The 15,205-nt window shown below is 38.5% G+C and overlaps 2 protein-coding genes across 2 annotated transcripts; both read left to right on the plus strand.

Moving 5' to 3' along the window:
- The first annotated feature begins 345 nt into the window (after positions 1–345).
- On the plus strand, positions 346–10,322 carry LOC141806775 (uncharacterized). The gene is made up of 8 exons (XM_074692448.1): positions 346–412; positions 8,881–8,916; positions 9,026–9,085; positions 9,189–9,381; positions 9,514–9,667; positions 9,761–9,889; positions 10,004–10,114; positions 10,222–10,322. Exons 1-8 carry the CDS (start codon positions 346–348, stop codon positions 10,306–10,308), a joined length of 837 nt encoding a protein of 278 aa, XP_074548549.1. The 3' UTR covers positions 10,309–10,322.
- A 549-nt stretch (positions 10,323–10,871) lies between these two features.
- Positions 10,872–14,594, plus strand: LOC141806776 (adhesion G-protein coupled receptor G2-like). The gene is made up of 7 exons (XM_074692449.1): positions 10,872–10,893; positions 11,133–11,233; positions 11,309–11,430; positions 11,499–11,764; positions 11,840–11,930; positions 12,018–12,292; positions 13,946–14,594. The coding sequence occupies exons 1-7, from the start codon at positions 10,872–10,874 to the stop codon at positions 14,047–14,049; spliced, it is 981 nt and encodes a 326-aa protein (XP_074548550.1). The 3' UTR covers positions 14,050–14,594.
- Positions 14,595–15,205: the final 611 nt, after the last annotated feature.

Below are 15,205 nucleotides of genomic sequence, written 5' to 3' on the forward strand. Positions count from 1 at the left end.
TTGTGTAGGGGATGAGGTCACCAAGCAAACGCATTGCTGCTCTGCCTCACTGTCACTTTTCTAATTGGAACAACAGGCAGGGTCATAATGTTCCCAAGTTAAGATCTTAATCTTCCTGACAGTATCGATGGTGACAATGTTTGCGCCCTGTTGATGTATTGACACTTGTACCCAGATGTATGTGCGATGAAGTATTGACATCAGGTGATCTGCTGACCTTGAGGATGATAACACATGGAGAGGGGATGCAGCTGCATGTGAGGGTTGGGTGTGGATCTGGTACACTGTGTTCCTGCATCACCTCCAGTTGTCTGCATGGTGAGCTTTACAGCTCCAACTGGTATGATGAAATCACAGGCAGCTGCTGTGTGGCACAACCAGATTCACCAGGAAAGTGCCAGAGAGGATGTCGGTGAGACAGCTCCACCACAGGCCAGTGCTGAGCGTGGTGGGAAAAACAGAGCTCCGGCACGAGGGCGAAGGCGCCATTAAAGGACATCAAATATTCATTTGCCATACGGCACCGAGCCCCATGGCTGTATCCCCACAGAACAGTGCAGCAACCCACCAGGAAAACTGCTTCTGAAGACAGCAACAACAAAGTGCTTTACAATAAGCAGTAAAATAGGTAAAAAGGAACAGCAAAAGATAAAAAAAAAGAAGCAGCGACGCAATAAAAGATAAACTAAATAAAAATAAAAACCAATGTAGTGAAGTGAGATAAAACCACAGAAAAAAGCTTTCATGTAAAAATAGATTTTCAGTCATGAAATAAAACAAGGAACTAATAGTGCTGTCTGATGTACTCTGACAGGTTGTTCCAGAATAGAACAGAATAGAATACAATAGAATAGATATTTGTTTTCATTGCACTGTATACAATGAAAGTCCAAAGTTTGAGGCTCTCAGAAAAAGCTTAACACCTCTAATTTATCTGGACTTTGGGACAGCCGGTAGAAGAGGATCTTAGACTGTGTTCAGGCTCATATGGAGATAAAAGCTCAGTTGCTAGGCGCTGCCATGTTGGCTATGGCTGCCTTTTGCAGCAGCTCTCTCTTCTCTGGCCATTTCTTGTAATTTTTTGGTCTCTTTTTCGTAATCTTTGTATTTTGAGTGGGTCATTACTTTGTATGACTCATTTGTTGCTCATGAACACCAAACTTTTTGTGGCTTCAGTGATATTTGTACTACTTTTTCTCCTGTGTTTGTCTGGAGACCCTACATGTAACCATGGCTGCACTCTTTTAATGTGAACTCAGCTGTTATCAGCCTGTAGTATGTCAATGCTAACTGGTGTAAGGCCTGATGTCTTCCCACAAGGTGAGGAGAAAGAAGTAAAGACGACGTGCTGGTTCTCAGGCGTGAGCTAAGAAGTGAGGACATCGACCTGTCCTTCCATCCATCGTTACTGACTGAAGAAGCTCAGTCCTGGACCCTGTGGAGGTGGAGGCTGGCTGAACTGGAGAATGATGGACAAGCTGTCATCATCTATTTTCTTATGGACCTTTTTGCACTTTCTATACACTTTCTTACTTTTGTTTTCTTGATTGCTGCTGTGACTCCAATTTCGTTGTTCTTGTTACACTGACAATAAAGTTATTTTCTATTCTATTCCATTCTATTCTATTCTATTCTAAAAGCTTGGAAACATAGAAAGAGATGCATGTTCATGTATAGAAAGAGATGCATGTTCATGTATGGCCTTAACTGATAGTAAAAGGATATAAGAATTAATCCTAAAAACAACAAGAAGCTACAATTGGTGTGACGTGGGCACATTTCCTGGTTTTAGTTCATAGCTGAGTCACTGCATTTTGGACTGTTTGTAGATGGAGGATTGATGTCTTGCATATGTAGAGAGAATTTCAAGATGGAAGGATGTGAAGGTGTGAATGAAATTTTTCCATATAATTGTAGTGACATAATTGACTTTACCTTTGCTTTATTTCTGAGCTGATAAAAACACGAGTAAATGATTCCATTTAAAATACGTGTTACTCAAGAAACAGGTCCACAGGTCAAAATAACTACACCCAGGTTTTTTTAGCTGAGGGTTTGACAGGAATTGACAGAGTTCCTACATTGGTAATGGTAAGATTTCTCTTTGTTGGGGTCCAAAAACAATCATTTCAGTTTAGTGTCATTAAGTTTAAACAAAAAGTTGCCAGACATCCACAATTCTATTTAAGCTAAAGGACCAGTAGTAAGGAATGGTCTCCTGCGAGTCTTCTAGGGCTCACTCCCTGGGGGCAAGTCGAAAACCTGGTTGAGGGTTTTTAACAAAAGCTTTGGGATATTGTTGTTAATGAAATAAGAGTGGAAAAATAGGCTGTTAGCACATCATTAACTGAGTATTGTTAGCTTTTATGAAATCTTTCATGTGTTCGTAGTACACACAAAGTTTACCTTCCGTAACCCTAACCCTCTGCTTTAAATGCCTCTTTATGATGGAGAGGGTATTATTGTTGAGCCAGAGGAAGACTCAAAACATAAAAGACATCTCTGATTATGTGACCAAACACCAGCCAACATGACTTAATGGCAAAATAGAACTAACCAAAGTGCAGCATTCAGTTCTTTAAATTTAACTAAAGCATTGTTTGTTTACTGGGTAGTGAAGTTTGAGATCACCCTTGACCACAGCACATCGCTACATAGCATAAATAACTCTGTAATGGCCACACAGACTCTGATGAGAATAATGATGACATCATCAGACTGACCACGAGGCTCAGGACGTTGAGTTAAGTCCAAACTGTCAATAAAAAGTCCATCAATGAACCCGCTCAGGCCTATCCAGACTGGGATCAGCTCTTAAATGTGTTTAGTGCGGCTGTCAGGGGGGGTAATTCTATAAGCAGGCTAGCAGGCTGCCTGTGATGACATTATCAGCCTGTTAACAACCACAGAGGAGCTCCAGTAAAGCCTCTGTCATCTGTCAGTCTGTGTGAGTGGCAGTGTTCTTCATCTATACTGTGATACGCTAAGGCTCCTCATGTTATGTTTGCATGTGCTATCTTCAAGTTCACTTTTTTGTAAGTCTCTCACAGCACAAAGTCTTCCCTGGATGATATTGGATGAGATCAAAAGCGACAGTGGACAAGTAACAGATTTACACTATAATGAGGATTCTTGCAGACATCTTTACAGCTCTCATCTTGAAATGAATTCTGTGTCACTCGCCTCATTGTACATGCCCCCCTCCCAGGCTCAAGTCTGTCACATGACACTCCCTCACATTGATCAGGCTGAAGTTTCCTCAACATGTCCTGCTGCTTTCTCATAGAAGCTCTGACTTCTTCTGAGAGTTTAACTGTGGGGCTGGAGGGAGACATTCTGTGTGAAATTGGTGTGAAACGTTCTGCTGTTTTTCACACACCAAACCAAACCAAAACAGGAGATGTTTTCAGGAGTTTTCATGCAGCTCAAGATTTTGCTTTTACTTCAAATGATCAAAAATGTGTTACAACCACAAACATTTAAAGGACACAATCATTTTGTGAAAAACTAATATGTAAAGCTAAGGTGCCAAAAAGCTACTGGGAGTGTAAAAATTGAAATTGTCACCAGGGGGCAGCATAAACTCATTTTCTGACAGCCAAGTCACAAGTTGAATCTCTGATCATTTAATTTCCACAGCTGCTCTGTTAGGTACTGGTTGTTAATGATGCAACTCTGTCAATAATGATGATCACTAGAAACAAAACTGGAATTCCTCCTTTGACTTTTTATGGGCCTGTTTTTGTTGCTTTCAGTAAATTTTCATTTTACTTTATATTTTTATTCTGGTTTACTTATCATTTTTCACACTCAGTATAAGTTCTACAACTTGTGCAACAGAGATTATTGCTTCAGTCAGATTTTTTTTTTTTTTCACTTAATGTTGTAGATGTTTTCTAGAAATACACATCTCTGTGATTCATGTTGTAATCTTAAAAACATCAACCATTGACACCTGAAACCAGAGTTAGATCCTGGTATGGGGAGGGGGGTTATATTCATGGCACAAACACTTTGACATGTAGAGTGATATTTTATGATAAAAAGTCTGTAAATAACTAGTCCTTGTGTGTTATTTATTGGCCACAAAACAGAGAACGATGGTATAGGTAATTACTCTTTATGTATTAACAGTGGTCAATGAAACAAACTGTTTTTCACTCAAACAAAAGAAAATTATTTTCAAAGCAATTGCTCAAAAATCCTCATCCATTCATGTTGACAAGTTGGAGCGACTTAGAGTAAGGAGGGTAGCTCTGGTCCGGCTTAAGACCTATTTTAGTAACAGGATGCAGTTTTTACAGATGGGGTCCCACAGGGCTCAGTGCTGGGACCCAAATTATTTACCCTGTATATAAATGACATTTGTACTGTGTCTAAGAAACTTAAATGTATTATTTTTTGCAGATGATACTAACATTTTTTGTTCTGGTGAGAACTTGCAGCTGCTGGTTAATGCAGTCAATGAAGAGTTTAAAAAAAAAACTTGGTTCGATAGAAAACTAAGGTAATGTTATTTTTTGCTGGAGTGTATGTTCTTTTTTTCGAATTCTATGTGAATCAGGTGTTATACACTAATAAGGGTTACAATCTCTTTGTATGAGGAGGCATGGTAAGACTTAATCATCTGTGTTTATGTTCAAGGCATTTTTGTACTTATACAGTTTTAGCCAGTTTTTTTCTTTTTATCTATACAAAAGTAAAATGGTTGATAAGGGCAGGTTTCAAATTAGTATTAAGCTTCCAACTGTCTTGTCTCAAAAATTGCAGGAGCTTGTTTTATTTTTTTGCTTTATTGCTATACAATTTCTCTAGATTGACGGATATTATTGTTACATTAGGTAATGAATTGTGTACCTTTGTTGTTTATTTTATGTTTGAGATAAATAATGATTGAATCAAATTAAATCTTTTAAAATGTCTCCAAAGCCAGAATATTTAAAATCCTGCAAATGTAAATGCAACAACACATCTCTTTTGACTGTTTCAAAGATGTAAAGTATTATCACTCATGTTTTTGTGGAGATGGATCTTAATGAAAAAAAAATGTTGACAGAAAAGGTATCAACAAGAGAGATCAAAATATTTCACAGATGTCCTGGCACTGGAAAAAACTTTACCCATTTATATTTATTTGCTTACTGGTGGGTTGGTGAATTGATTCGTGGTAGAAAGACACAAATGTACACACTGTTTACATTCTGTCACAGTTAATAAGAACAGCGATGATCCCTTAGGTCCCTTTCAGCAGCTTACCAACTCACAGTTCCCCTTCTTGTGTGGTGTGACACTATACTTTGTTTATTCTATTTGCATTATGACATCCCACTGATAACAAGCTCATTCTTCTGCTACATTAAAAAAAGATCAGATTTGCATGAAGACTCGGATGTTCAGTACCATGCAAATCAGTATGTTGCACTCATCTTTCTGCAGAATTCTGTCAGTTTTAAGAAAAAAACAGTTATTCATTCATTTTTAAAACAGTTCTTGTCATCATTCCCTATCTCTGCTAAATGTTCTTGTCTGAGCCCTGTATCAACATCAGGTCACTATTTATTTACAGCATAATGATTAAAATTTACATCCATGACACCACCTATTACTGGCTACACTTAAGTCACTTTATGTCCATGTAACTCAATAAATAGACTGGAAACTGGGTGTCTATAAACCTTGACTTGAAACTTGGAAACGTTTTACATACCTTGCAATCGAGATGCTTCAGGAAATGGGTGACACTTTTGGATCAGCAAAACAGTTCAGTCAGACAACTCACATTTGAATTGTTTATTTAGCAGCACATATATTTTATGTTTGGCGTCCAGGCTCCGGCCTCATCAACCCTCACAATAAATTTACATGGTGACATTGAGGAGTGATGAGCAAAACATACTGAACATAATCCCCCCCGGAGCCTGCAGGTGGTGGGGGCAAAGAAACATGCAGCATTACAAATGCAGGGCAGCCAAGGCATTGACAGGCGGAGAGGGATGGGAGACTCCTGGTTTGAAAAGACCGCCCAATTGAGAGAGTGTGATAGCAAGATGGTTATGACGTGTGAGACACGTGGTATGTGCATAGCAGTGAAGCTCGAGTTGACTGCCTGAACTAGCTCGCAGGCTCACCCCATTGTGGACAACAGAACATTCAAAAGGTTTTGCAATGATTATAAAACTTAGAGAAACTTTTCTTCTTTATTTGGGCTCATCTGTGAAATCAGCTGTTAGCAGCCTGTAGCATGTCAATGCTAACTGGTGCAAGGCCTGATGTTTCCCCACAAGGTGAGGAGAAGGAGGTGAGGATGACGTGCTGGTTCTCAGGTGTGAGCTAAGAAGTGACGACATGGACCTGTCCTTCCATCCATCGTTATAGGGAACGTAAGATCTATCTCTAATAAGACGGACAAGCTAGCTGTGCTAACCCAGCAACAGAGGGAATACCAGGAGGCAGAGTAGCATCATGCTATTCATAGACATGGTTAACGGAGCTAACATCAGACACCAACGCCATTTTGGAAGAACTTCACCTGCTGTGAGCAGACAGGATCCAGGAGACAGAGACTGAACAGACTGCTGAAGAAGCTCAGTCCTGGACCCTGTGGGGGTGGAGGCTGGCTGAACTGGACAACGATGGACAAGCTGTCATCAATAACTTTTCCCCCCAATGCTCTATAAAATTCAAGCAGGAATACAGTGATGAATAAATATCACTCTGTCCACAGAGTCCAGCTGCTACTGCAGACTAATTCCCTGATTAAAGTGTTAGGTGCTTCATGACACAAAAATTACAGTAACCATGAACTGTCTGTTGCTCAGCTGAAGTTCCATTTCAGGCAAGACTGAGACAACATTTCAATTCCAATACTCCAGAAACTGACATTACTGTCCTCAAAAATTTCCACAGTGATGTTGAAAGAAGAGGTGATGACATGAAATGTTGAACATGCTTCTGTCCCAGGTGTCTTTTTTAGCACGTGTTGCTGACATCATACACCCATCGTTTGCCCATCAAGTTTGAACTTTCCTTCCTTTTCCATTGAAATGAATGTGATTTGCAAACGATATGAACTTTGTAATTCACATTGTCACAATTGTTTCAAGAGGAGTCGTTCCAACTTTATGGGCAACAGTCGTGTGTGTGTGTGTGTGTGTGTGTGTGTGTGTGTGTGTGTGTGTGTGTGTGTGTGTGTGTGTGTGTGTGTGTGTGTGTGTTTGTTTGTGTGTGTGTGTGTCTAATTTGTATTCAGTTCAGTTGACTTCAGCTGTTTCAGTGAGTTAGCACCCGAGATTTTAAGCTATTTTAGTTGGCATAATGCGGCTGTGCTTTGAAATAAAGTTAGCATTTAATAAGCAAAAGTAATGCTACAAGTGTTGAGCAGGCATTGTTTTTACATAAAACGTTATCTTAGCTCTGCAGGTGAGCATATGAATATTTGCTTAAAGGAGTGAACACATATCTTTTTGATGTACTCTGACTCTGAAAATCCTTGAGGGCAATCTAATCAACTGTGATTAAACACAACAATTGAACAACAAACTCTTTCCTTCTTATTTTAAATCTCAACTGTTTTCTGTTATTATGATATCTGTTATTATGATATCAACTGAGCAAAAAAAAAAAAAAGGAATTCTAGTTTTAGCATCTGTACCCTGAGCTATAGCATGCCTCTGTAACAGTCTTTATCTCCCTGTGGCATCTGTCAGCTGTTACTTAGAAAGCAATGTGAGAGGCAGGCACACTGTATTTGCAAGGTAAATCAGACTAGAGGTAGATCAGCGGTTTATCTATGAGAGCAAAATACTGTGAAGAGGATGTGAGTCCCTCCCGGCAGAGCAGGACCACACAGCTCACAGAGCAAACACAGGTAACAAGCTGTAGAAATAGAGAGGCATTCATCTTCAAGTAAAGCTAAGAAATCCTTGTTTAACGTTGAATGTCCTCACTGCCCAGGATGATATTGCTGCAAGATAGAAAGCACTGCTGGATACCTGCATGGGAGATAATCCTGTTCTGTGGGATATTCTTCATGAACGATGCATGTGAGAGCTCTGGTAAGAAAACAACAAAATAATATATGTATTTCTCAAGACATATCTTAAAAAGCACCTGTTCAGTGGATTACTGTGTAATAACCACTGTTTTTACAGAAAGAAATGAGACCTGCCAACTTAAAAATGTACTGTTTATCAGCACCAAACCAAAAATTACTGATATATGTTATTTTCCAACAGGTAAGCTTTCCAACAAAGAGAAATAAAGATGTTTTTAAGTCAACATTTGGAAAAAAAAACTAAAAGAGAAATTTCATATTTCAGATGCCGTCCAGGTCAATGGAATGAAACTTTGTTTCAGTGTCCACAACAACAAAACACAAGGAGGTGCTGTTGAACTATAATAAAAAAATGACCATCTTATTATTTTGTCTGATTGTCTAATGAATTAAAATGTTAACCTTGTTTTTTAAGGCTGCTGTAATGATACAGAATTCAACTGCAGCTTCAATATAAGTTACAAAGACAACTACTACTCCCTAAATGTGAGTGAAGAGGTTCTGTCCATGCAAGACATTGTACTGATGAAAACACCCGAGTACAATTTTAATTGTACACCATCAAGGTTCTACAATAAATCAGGTAGTGCATACATACATGATCCTCTTGGTTTGACCTGAATCAAACTAATTTAATCCAGTTGATTCTAAACTAAACTCATGCTAATCATCTTTATACATATGAAAATGTTATTGTATGTAAAGGCTTTTTTTCAAGAACAGTCCTTTCAGAGTATATTTATTGCAGTAACAGGTTGCCCCCTACTGGTTTAAGAAATCTTTTTCCAGGTTTCCTCCCTCAACCATTTGTCTTTAAATCTTTACAGGTTCCCTGTTAAACATTCACAAGTGCCTGGATATAGGTATGGTTAAAAATCCTCCTCAGCTCTTTCTTTTCACATCAGTAAATATTTACACAAGAGTTTAACCCTAACCCTTCACTTAATAATGTCATGTATACAAATGTTTTAGGTGCTCAGAATATTCGACTGAGCCAAAGCTTCTGTGGAAAAAACTCTTCACATGACCAAGGTGCTATCCAAGGTTTTTTCTAATTTTTTTGCTAACTTAAAGTTTTTGAAACTGAAACAGTCATGTTCAGTAAATGTCGTCTTTGTATGTTTTTGACTTGCAGGTGTTGCAGAAAAGCCCAACACTCTCTACGTCGTGAATGGGAAGGTGCATTGTGACACAAGAATTATCCAAAAGAACTGCAGCACTGTTGAGTATGGACAATGTGGGTCATATGAACCACCTGGACAGGTACTGTGTCCTGACCCAACTCTAGAGAATGACAATGATACTGGTACCTGGCTGGAGGCCACTCAGTGAGTGTCTAACACATGCACTGTCATGCAGTTATTTGGAAGAAGCAGCAACATTTTGATGTGGCATTGTAAGAAGTAATGACAAGTAGAGAATTGGATAACAATGATAAAATGTTTCTGTTTCTTTTTCAGAAATACCATCAAAAATACAAAAACCCTGTTGGAGGGGATGACCAATTGCAGCACAGTCACCATTAAAACAGACCAAATCAGAGGGATCATCACTAAACTTCCCTCGAGGAATAATGACAACATCATATTGGGCATCACAACAACGACTATCGCTGTTTGCACTTCATTCGAGTTCACTGATTTCAGTATAAAACAGAGGTCTGGTTAAATATTCTTGCTCTGAATCTTTGTTTTGAATATTTTCCAGATTCTTGGGGACAACACTGATTCCACGGCAGGAATGTCTCTCTGGGTGAAAATCTCTGGAGAAGCCAGTGAAAAGGCTGTAAGAGGAAACGGTTCATTTCTTGAACTTTCTATTTCTGGAGGGCCTCCGGTAAACACAGGGACATATAGTAGTCATGTATTATTCTTTGATAACATCAGCGGAAGCATGATAACATTTTTAAAACCAATCTAACAACTCTAAACAGTTTTCCACTCTCACCAGGGCGTTCCTGGCTTCTCCCTCCTGAACAACAAGGTTGTAAGAATTGAAATGGGAGCAAAAATATTCAATCTCTCAGAAACCATAGACATCCATTTCAGAAATGTGGACAAGGTAAAAGACAGCTGATACATACACAATTAAGATAAAAATTCATCCTTAGAGAAGTATTCAGAAAGTAATGAGATAATATTAATTCTGTTTAACTGTTCTGCTAACAGAAAGGAAATGTTGCGTCGTGTATGTCGTGGGATGGCAAAGGTAATGTGGGAATATTTACTTTTACCTTGACAATTATTTACGAATGATGTCTGGACAGCAGAAAATAAAGATGTGACAGCTCATCTTCATCACAGTCACAACCACACACGAGCAAAATTTTTTCCCTTTTTACGTGATATGAGCCACATTCAACTGGTTTTTAAGTTGTTTAAAGAATAAAATGAGGTCTGAATTGCTTGTAACAAGTAAAAAAAAATTGCTTAAAACTAGAATACTGTCTTAAAACAAATAACTTTTCCCTTGTTCCATTGACACATATTCTTTTTTATTTGTTACAAGCAAATCAGACCTCATTTTAGTCTTTGAATAACTTAAAACAAGACATTTTTCTGGACTGGTCAGGTGAATGTGGCTCATATTAAGTCTAAAAAGACATTTTTTACTGAATTTAAGACAAAAACACTCGATTAAATTTAAGTTTTTTGCAGTTTCCAGTTCAGCCCCATCTCATGCAGTAATATGCTGAAGTGTCTTTGAGTAAGATATGATCCCTAGACTAACGTGAGGGAGTCTTTATCAGTGTGTTAATGTGGCATATCCCAAGTACAGAGCGCTGTGGGAGCTGTGTTTGTTTGCAGAGCTGTCAACCATGATGTTATTCGCCTTTAACGGTTAAAAGAATCAAAACTAAGCCTGGGAAAACATCTGTTTATCTGATAATTGTTGATTGTTGACAGGCCTTTTTTAATTAACAAACAGAAAATTTTTCATGGGTGCAACCCAAAAACTCAGTCAAGCTCTGGACTACTTGAGAAGAAGCATTTAGCCTGTGTAGATTTGAAGTAATACACTGACTATGGAAATAATAAAACAATACTGTATGTTAAAGTAGCATGATCTACATTTGAAGGAGAAGAACCTATCTGGGTCAAAGATGGCTGCCACACAAACGAGACAAACGATGGCATAACCTGCCAGTGCTCACACCTGACATTCTTTGGCATTCTATTGGTAAGAGAGACAAGTTTCAAGTGATGCCATCTCTATGGTTTCACACATTATCTGACCTTTCTGTCTATGAATCAGTCCCCTCCACCTGGAAACATCAGCTCCGCAGATGTGACGTCTCTGACTTACATCACAACCATAGGCTGCAGTCTGTCCATGATTTTCCTGGCGGTGGCTATCTTCATGCACTGTCTCATCAGGTGAGGAGTTCAAATGCAGTTTTAAATTCACCAAAACTTTCTCTAACAAAGATTATATCACTTGACAGGAAAAGGAAAGCAAGCCAAGCCACTGAGCTCTTGATCAACCTCTTTGTTGCCATGTTCACCCTGAACCTCTCCTTCCTGGTTAATGACAAAATCGCTGACACCAGGAACCTTGCTGCGTGTGTGGCAGCTGCAGCATTGCTGCACTACACTATGTTGGCCACTTTAACTTGGTTTCTGATGGAAGCCCTGCACTTGCACTTTATTATGTGGAAGCTACCATCTGAAATCAAACACTACATGATGAAGATCTGCATCACAGGATGGGGTAAGAGCACTGAGCATCACTGATACTACAGGCCAAAAGCTGCTTTATCATCCACTCAGTTATCGTCCTCTTTAGCTACACCAGCTGTTGTGGTGATTCCTCTTCTTGCTGTGGGTAAATACGGCTTCTTGGTCATTTCTACTGATGATGGGACCTCAGCCAAAATGTAAGTATCTCTCATTGTCTGAAAAAAATGAAACGAAAAAAACGTGTTTTTCTACGTGGACTGTTATTCCTGTCAATTGTTGTGCAGGTGTTGGATCCCGGACGCTGCTGTTCACCAGGGGATCAACGTTGGCTATTATGCCATAGTGTTCATCTTCACCTTCAGCATTTTCATCCTAACGGTTCGACAGATTTGTCACCTTAAGCCAACGCAAGACAAAACTCAGGCCCTCAGATCCAACTTGTTCTCCATCCTGGGCTTGCTCCTGCTGCTTGGCATCACCTGGGCTTTTGCTTTCTTTAGCCATGGACCTCTGCTTATCCCCTCTTTCTACATCTTCACCATCCTCAACTCATTTCAAGGTAAACCCAACTCAAAAAACCTATCTGCCAGATAAACACACATCAAGCCTGAACATAGCATGTGTGACTAGATTAGAACGCTAAGTTTTGTCAATTATTACAAATATCTCCCAAACTATCTCCCAAACATTGAGGTATACAGTATATGGTTTTAAATGCACAACATGTAGATTACTATTATCTTAGTCACAGAGTGAATACTTTAAACTATATTTTGGAATAACCACAGTTAATGATGCTTTTCCAATGTTGAATCAGAATCAGAATCAGAATCAGAATCAGAATCAGAATCAGAATCAGAATACTTTATTGATAAATATGGAGGTCTCTGTGATATTTTACAATAGATGATGAGTGCATGGTTTAATATAAAATATAACCCTTATTTTGTTTGTAGTTTTTGATTTTTGGAAGGCATTTCACAATCCTCTAACAGTGTTTTGTGATCCCCAAAGGGTCCCGTCCCAACCCTGGTCTTTATGAATACGTAGTACCTTGAGTGTTTGGTCGCCTGAAGCACTGTCTGTTGCCATCAAGTGGCATGTAATTAATGAAGCTGATGTACATTTTTTAAAAGACCAACATTTTTCTGTTAGTTGCAATACTGCCACCTGGACAAAAGGTGGAGGTACGGCACCACTGATAAATTTTATGCGCTTTTATTTGATAGATAGATAGATAGATAGATAGATAGATAGATAGATAGATAGATAGATAGATAGATAGATAGATAGATAGATTGATGGATAGATAGATAGATAGATAGATAGATAGATAGATAGATAGATAGATAGATGGATGGATGGATGGATGGATGGATGGATGGATGGACGGACGGACGGACGGACGGACGGACAGACAGATAGATAGATAGATAGATAGATATACGCAGATAGATATACGCAGATAGATATACGCAGATAGACAGATAGAAAGATAGATAGATAGATAGATAGATAGATAGATAGATAGATAGATAGATAGATAGATAGATAGATAGATAGATAGATAGATAGACAGACAGACAGACAGACAGATAGATAGATAGATAGATAGATAGATAGATAGATAGATAGATAGATAGATAGATAGATAGATAGATAGATAGATAGATAGATAGATACTATCTAAATACAAGTTGTCTAAATACAACTTGTTTTTCTATTTGTTCTATTTATTTTCTATTTTTATTAACAAAAAAAACTGAACGAACAACAAAATAAACACAACTTTTGGAGCTAAAGTGAACATTTACGTTCAATTCATCACACAAGGTCACTGCTTTCTTAACAACTGATTTGTTGGTGAGCTAAAGAATTAGTTTGTGGCCAATATATACAAAACTGACACCCTTTCCAGACGTTTGGGGCTTTACATGTGTAATTAAGTAGATTTTAGACTTGAATACCTGGCATGTTTGTATTTTACATTCCTGTATCACCACAGTATAAATATTTTATCCATTGCAGATTCAACTACTCTTCCTGACCGCCTTTAGTTAACATGTGGAAACATTGCTGTAGCTGGACTTCTATACCAAAGAAACTGATGCTTTGAAAAGACGTACTTTCAGCCTAGTTCACTCCTTATACTGTGGTGTTTCTTAGATTTTACAGCTGTACAATGTCTAATGCTAAAACTTTGTTTTTGCAGGCTTCTTTCTGTTCATCTACTACTACAACTCCAGTAAAGCTGTTGGAGAGAGCAGCGGAAGCAGCACAGCAACAAACACAGCAGTCACATCTCTGAATCACTAAAGTGCTGAGCATGATCATTATTTTGACACAAGAGGGCAGCATTTCCTTTATGTAGCTAAGTAGATTGCTCATACCTGCAGATCTTCCTAACTTGTGTTGCTGACTGAGTTGATTCTCTGAGTTAAAGTTGCTAATCTGGATTACCTTCAGTGAGAAAACAGACAGGGATGTTGTAATCATATGGAAGTCATTTGTGCGGGTGACGTTGCGTTTCAAACAGAAGCCCTGTGTGAGTCACTGTGACACTTGCAGAGAAGGTTGTGATTCATTCAGATTAAATCACAGAGCTCATAAATTACAGCTTGGTCATGCACAGGAATGCTTGTTTAAGGAGTAAAACATTTCCTCTTTATGACTGATGCAGCTGTCATGTGGAGTGAGGATGGTAAACTGTAGGGGGAAAAAAAAGGTGAAGGGACGGCTTGCCTTACACATGCTTTACAGCATTGGGATCGGAGCTAGTCAGCTAGTGCTTTGCGTGCCTGCAGATAATTATGTGCCTACAGAGAGCAGTATCCACTTTGAGGGGAGCCTTAAACAGCTAACCAGAAATGAGCTCATGGCTACCTAAAGTGATAAGAGGCCTGGGGGGTAAACCATTATGTTTATGTATTGTTAGAAGAAGCATTTATATCTTTGAATGGCTTCATTGTCTTTTGGCTGATTGCATTACATTTTGAGCTGTTCTTTTTACCTGTGCATTTTTTTCTGGTATGACTTATACTCGTGCTTTTAACAATATAAATGTTAAAATTTAAAATTCATGCAGAACTTTTAGATACACAAAGGATTTTTGTAATATTTTAAGCTTATTGTTATCATGGTAAGAGTTGCAAAGTTGGCACAGCCTCATTTGAATAATATCACTGATCACTATTACAAGACTTATTTTTTGATTCAATATCTCAGTACCAAACTGAGCAGTTTGTTCTATGAATAAAACTTGTGAAATATGCAGAAATAAAGTAATATAATCTTGAATTCTGAATAGACTCTTGGGTAATCTTTCCTTATGCAGCACTCCTGGCTCACAGGGCTGAGGAGTGACATTCAGAGAGCAAAGACTGTTTGTTTATCTATGACTGATTAATCTTCTAAATGACCTCAGTGTGCCAGCCAAAAACCAGAGTAATTGCTACCATACACATCTGATCTG

This window comes from Halichoeres trimaculatus, unplaced genomic scaffold (genome assembly GCF_033239565.1).
Source record: "Halichoeres trimaculatus isolate MK-OKI-2021-1 unplaced genomic scaffold, fHalTri1.1 fHalTri1_scaffold_17, whole genome shotgun sequence".
In the NCBI taxonomy this organism is placed as follows: Eukaryota; Metazoa; Chordata; class Actinopteri; order Labriformes; family Labridae; genus Halichoeres; species Halichoeres trimaculatus.

Bases quoted from the DNA above. Each gene is read 5' to 3' on its own strand.
- LOC141806776 (XM_074692449.1), top strand. From the start codon at position 10,872: ATGATGTTATTCGCCTTTAACG. The intron at 10,894-11,132 runs GTTAAAAGAATC...CTACATTTGAAG, and splicing joins GATGTTATTCGCCTTTAACG to GAGAAGAACCTATCTGGGTC. The intron at 11,765-11,839 runs GTAAGAGCACTG...CGTCCTCTTTAG, and splicing joins GATCTGCATCACAGGATGGG to CTACACCAGCTGTTGTGGTG.
- LOC141806775 (XM_074692448.1), top strand. From the start codon at position 346: ATGAAATCACAGGCAGCTGCTGTGTGGCACAACCAGATTCACCAGGAA. The intron at 9,668-9,760 runs GTTTGCACTTCA...AATATTTTCCAG, and splicing joins TCACAACAACGACTATCGCT to ATTCTTGGGGACAACACTGA. The intron at 9,890-10,003 runs GTAAACACAGGG...CACTCTCACCAG, and splicing joins CTATTTCTGGAGGGCCTCCG to GGCGTTCCTGGCTTCTCCCT.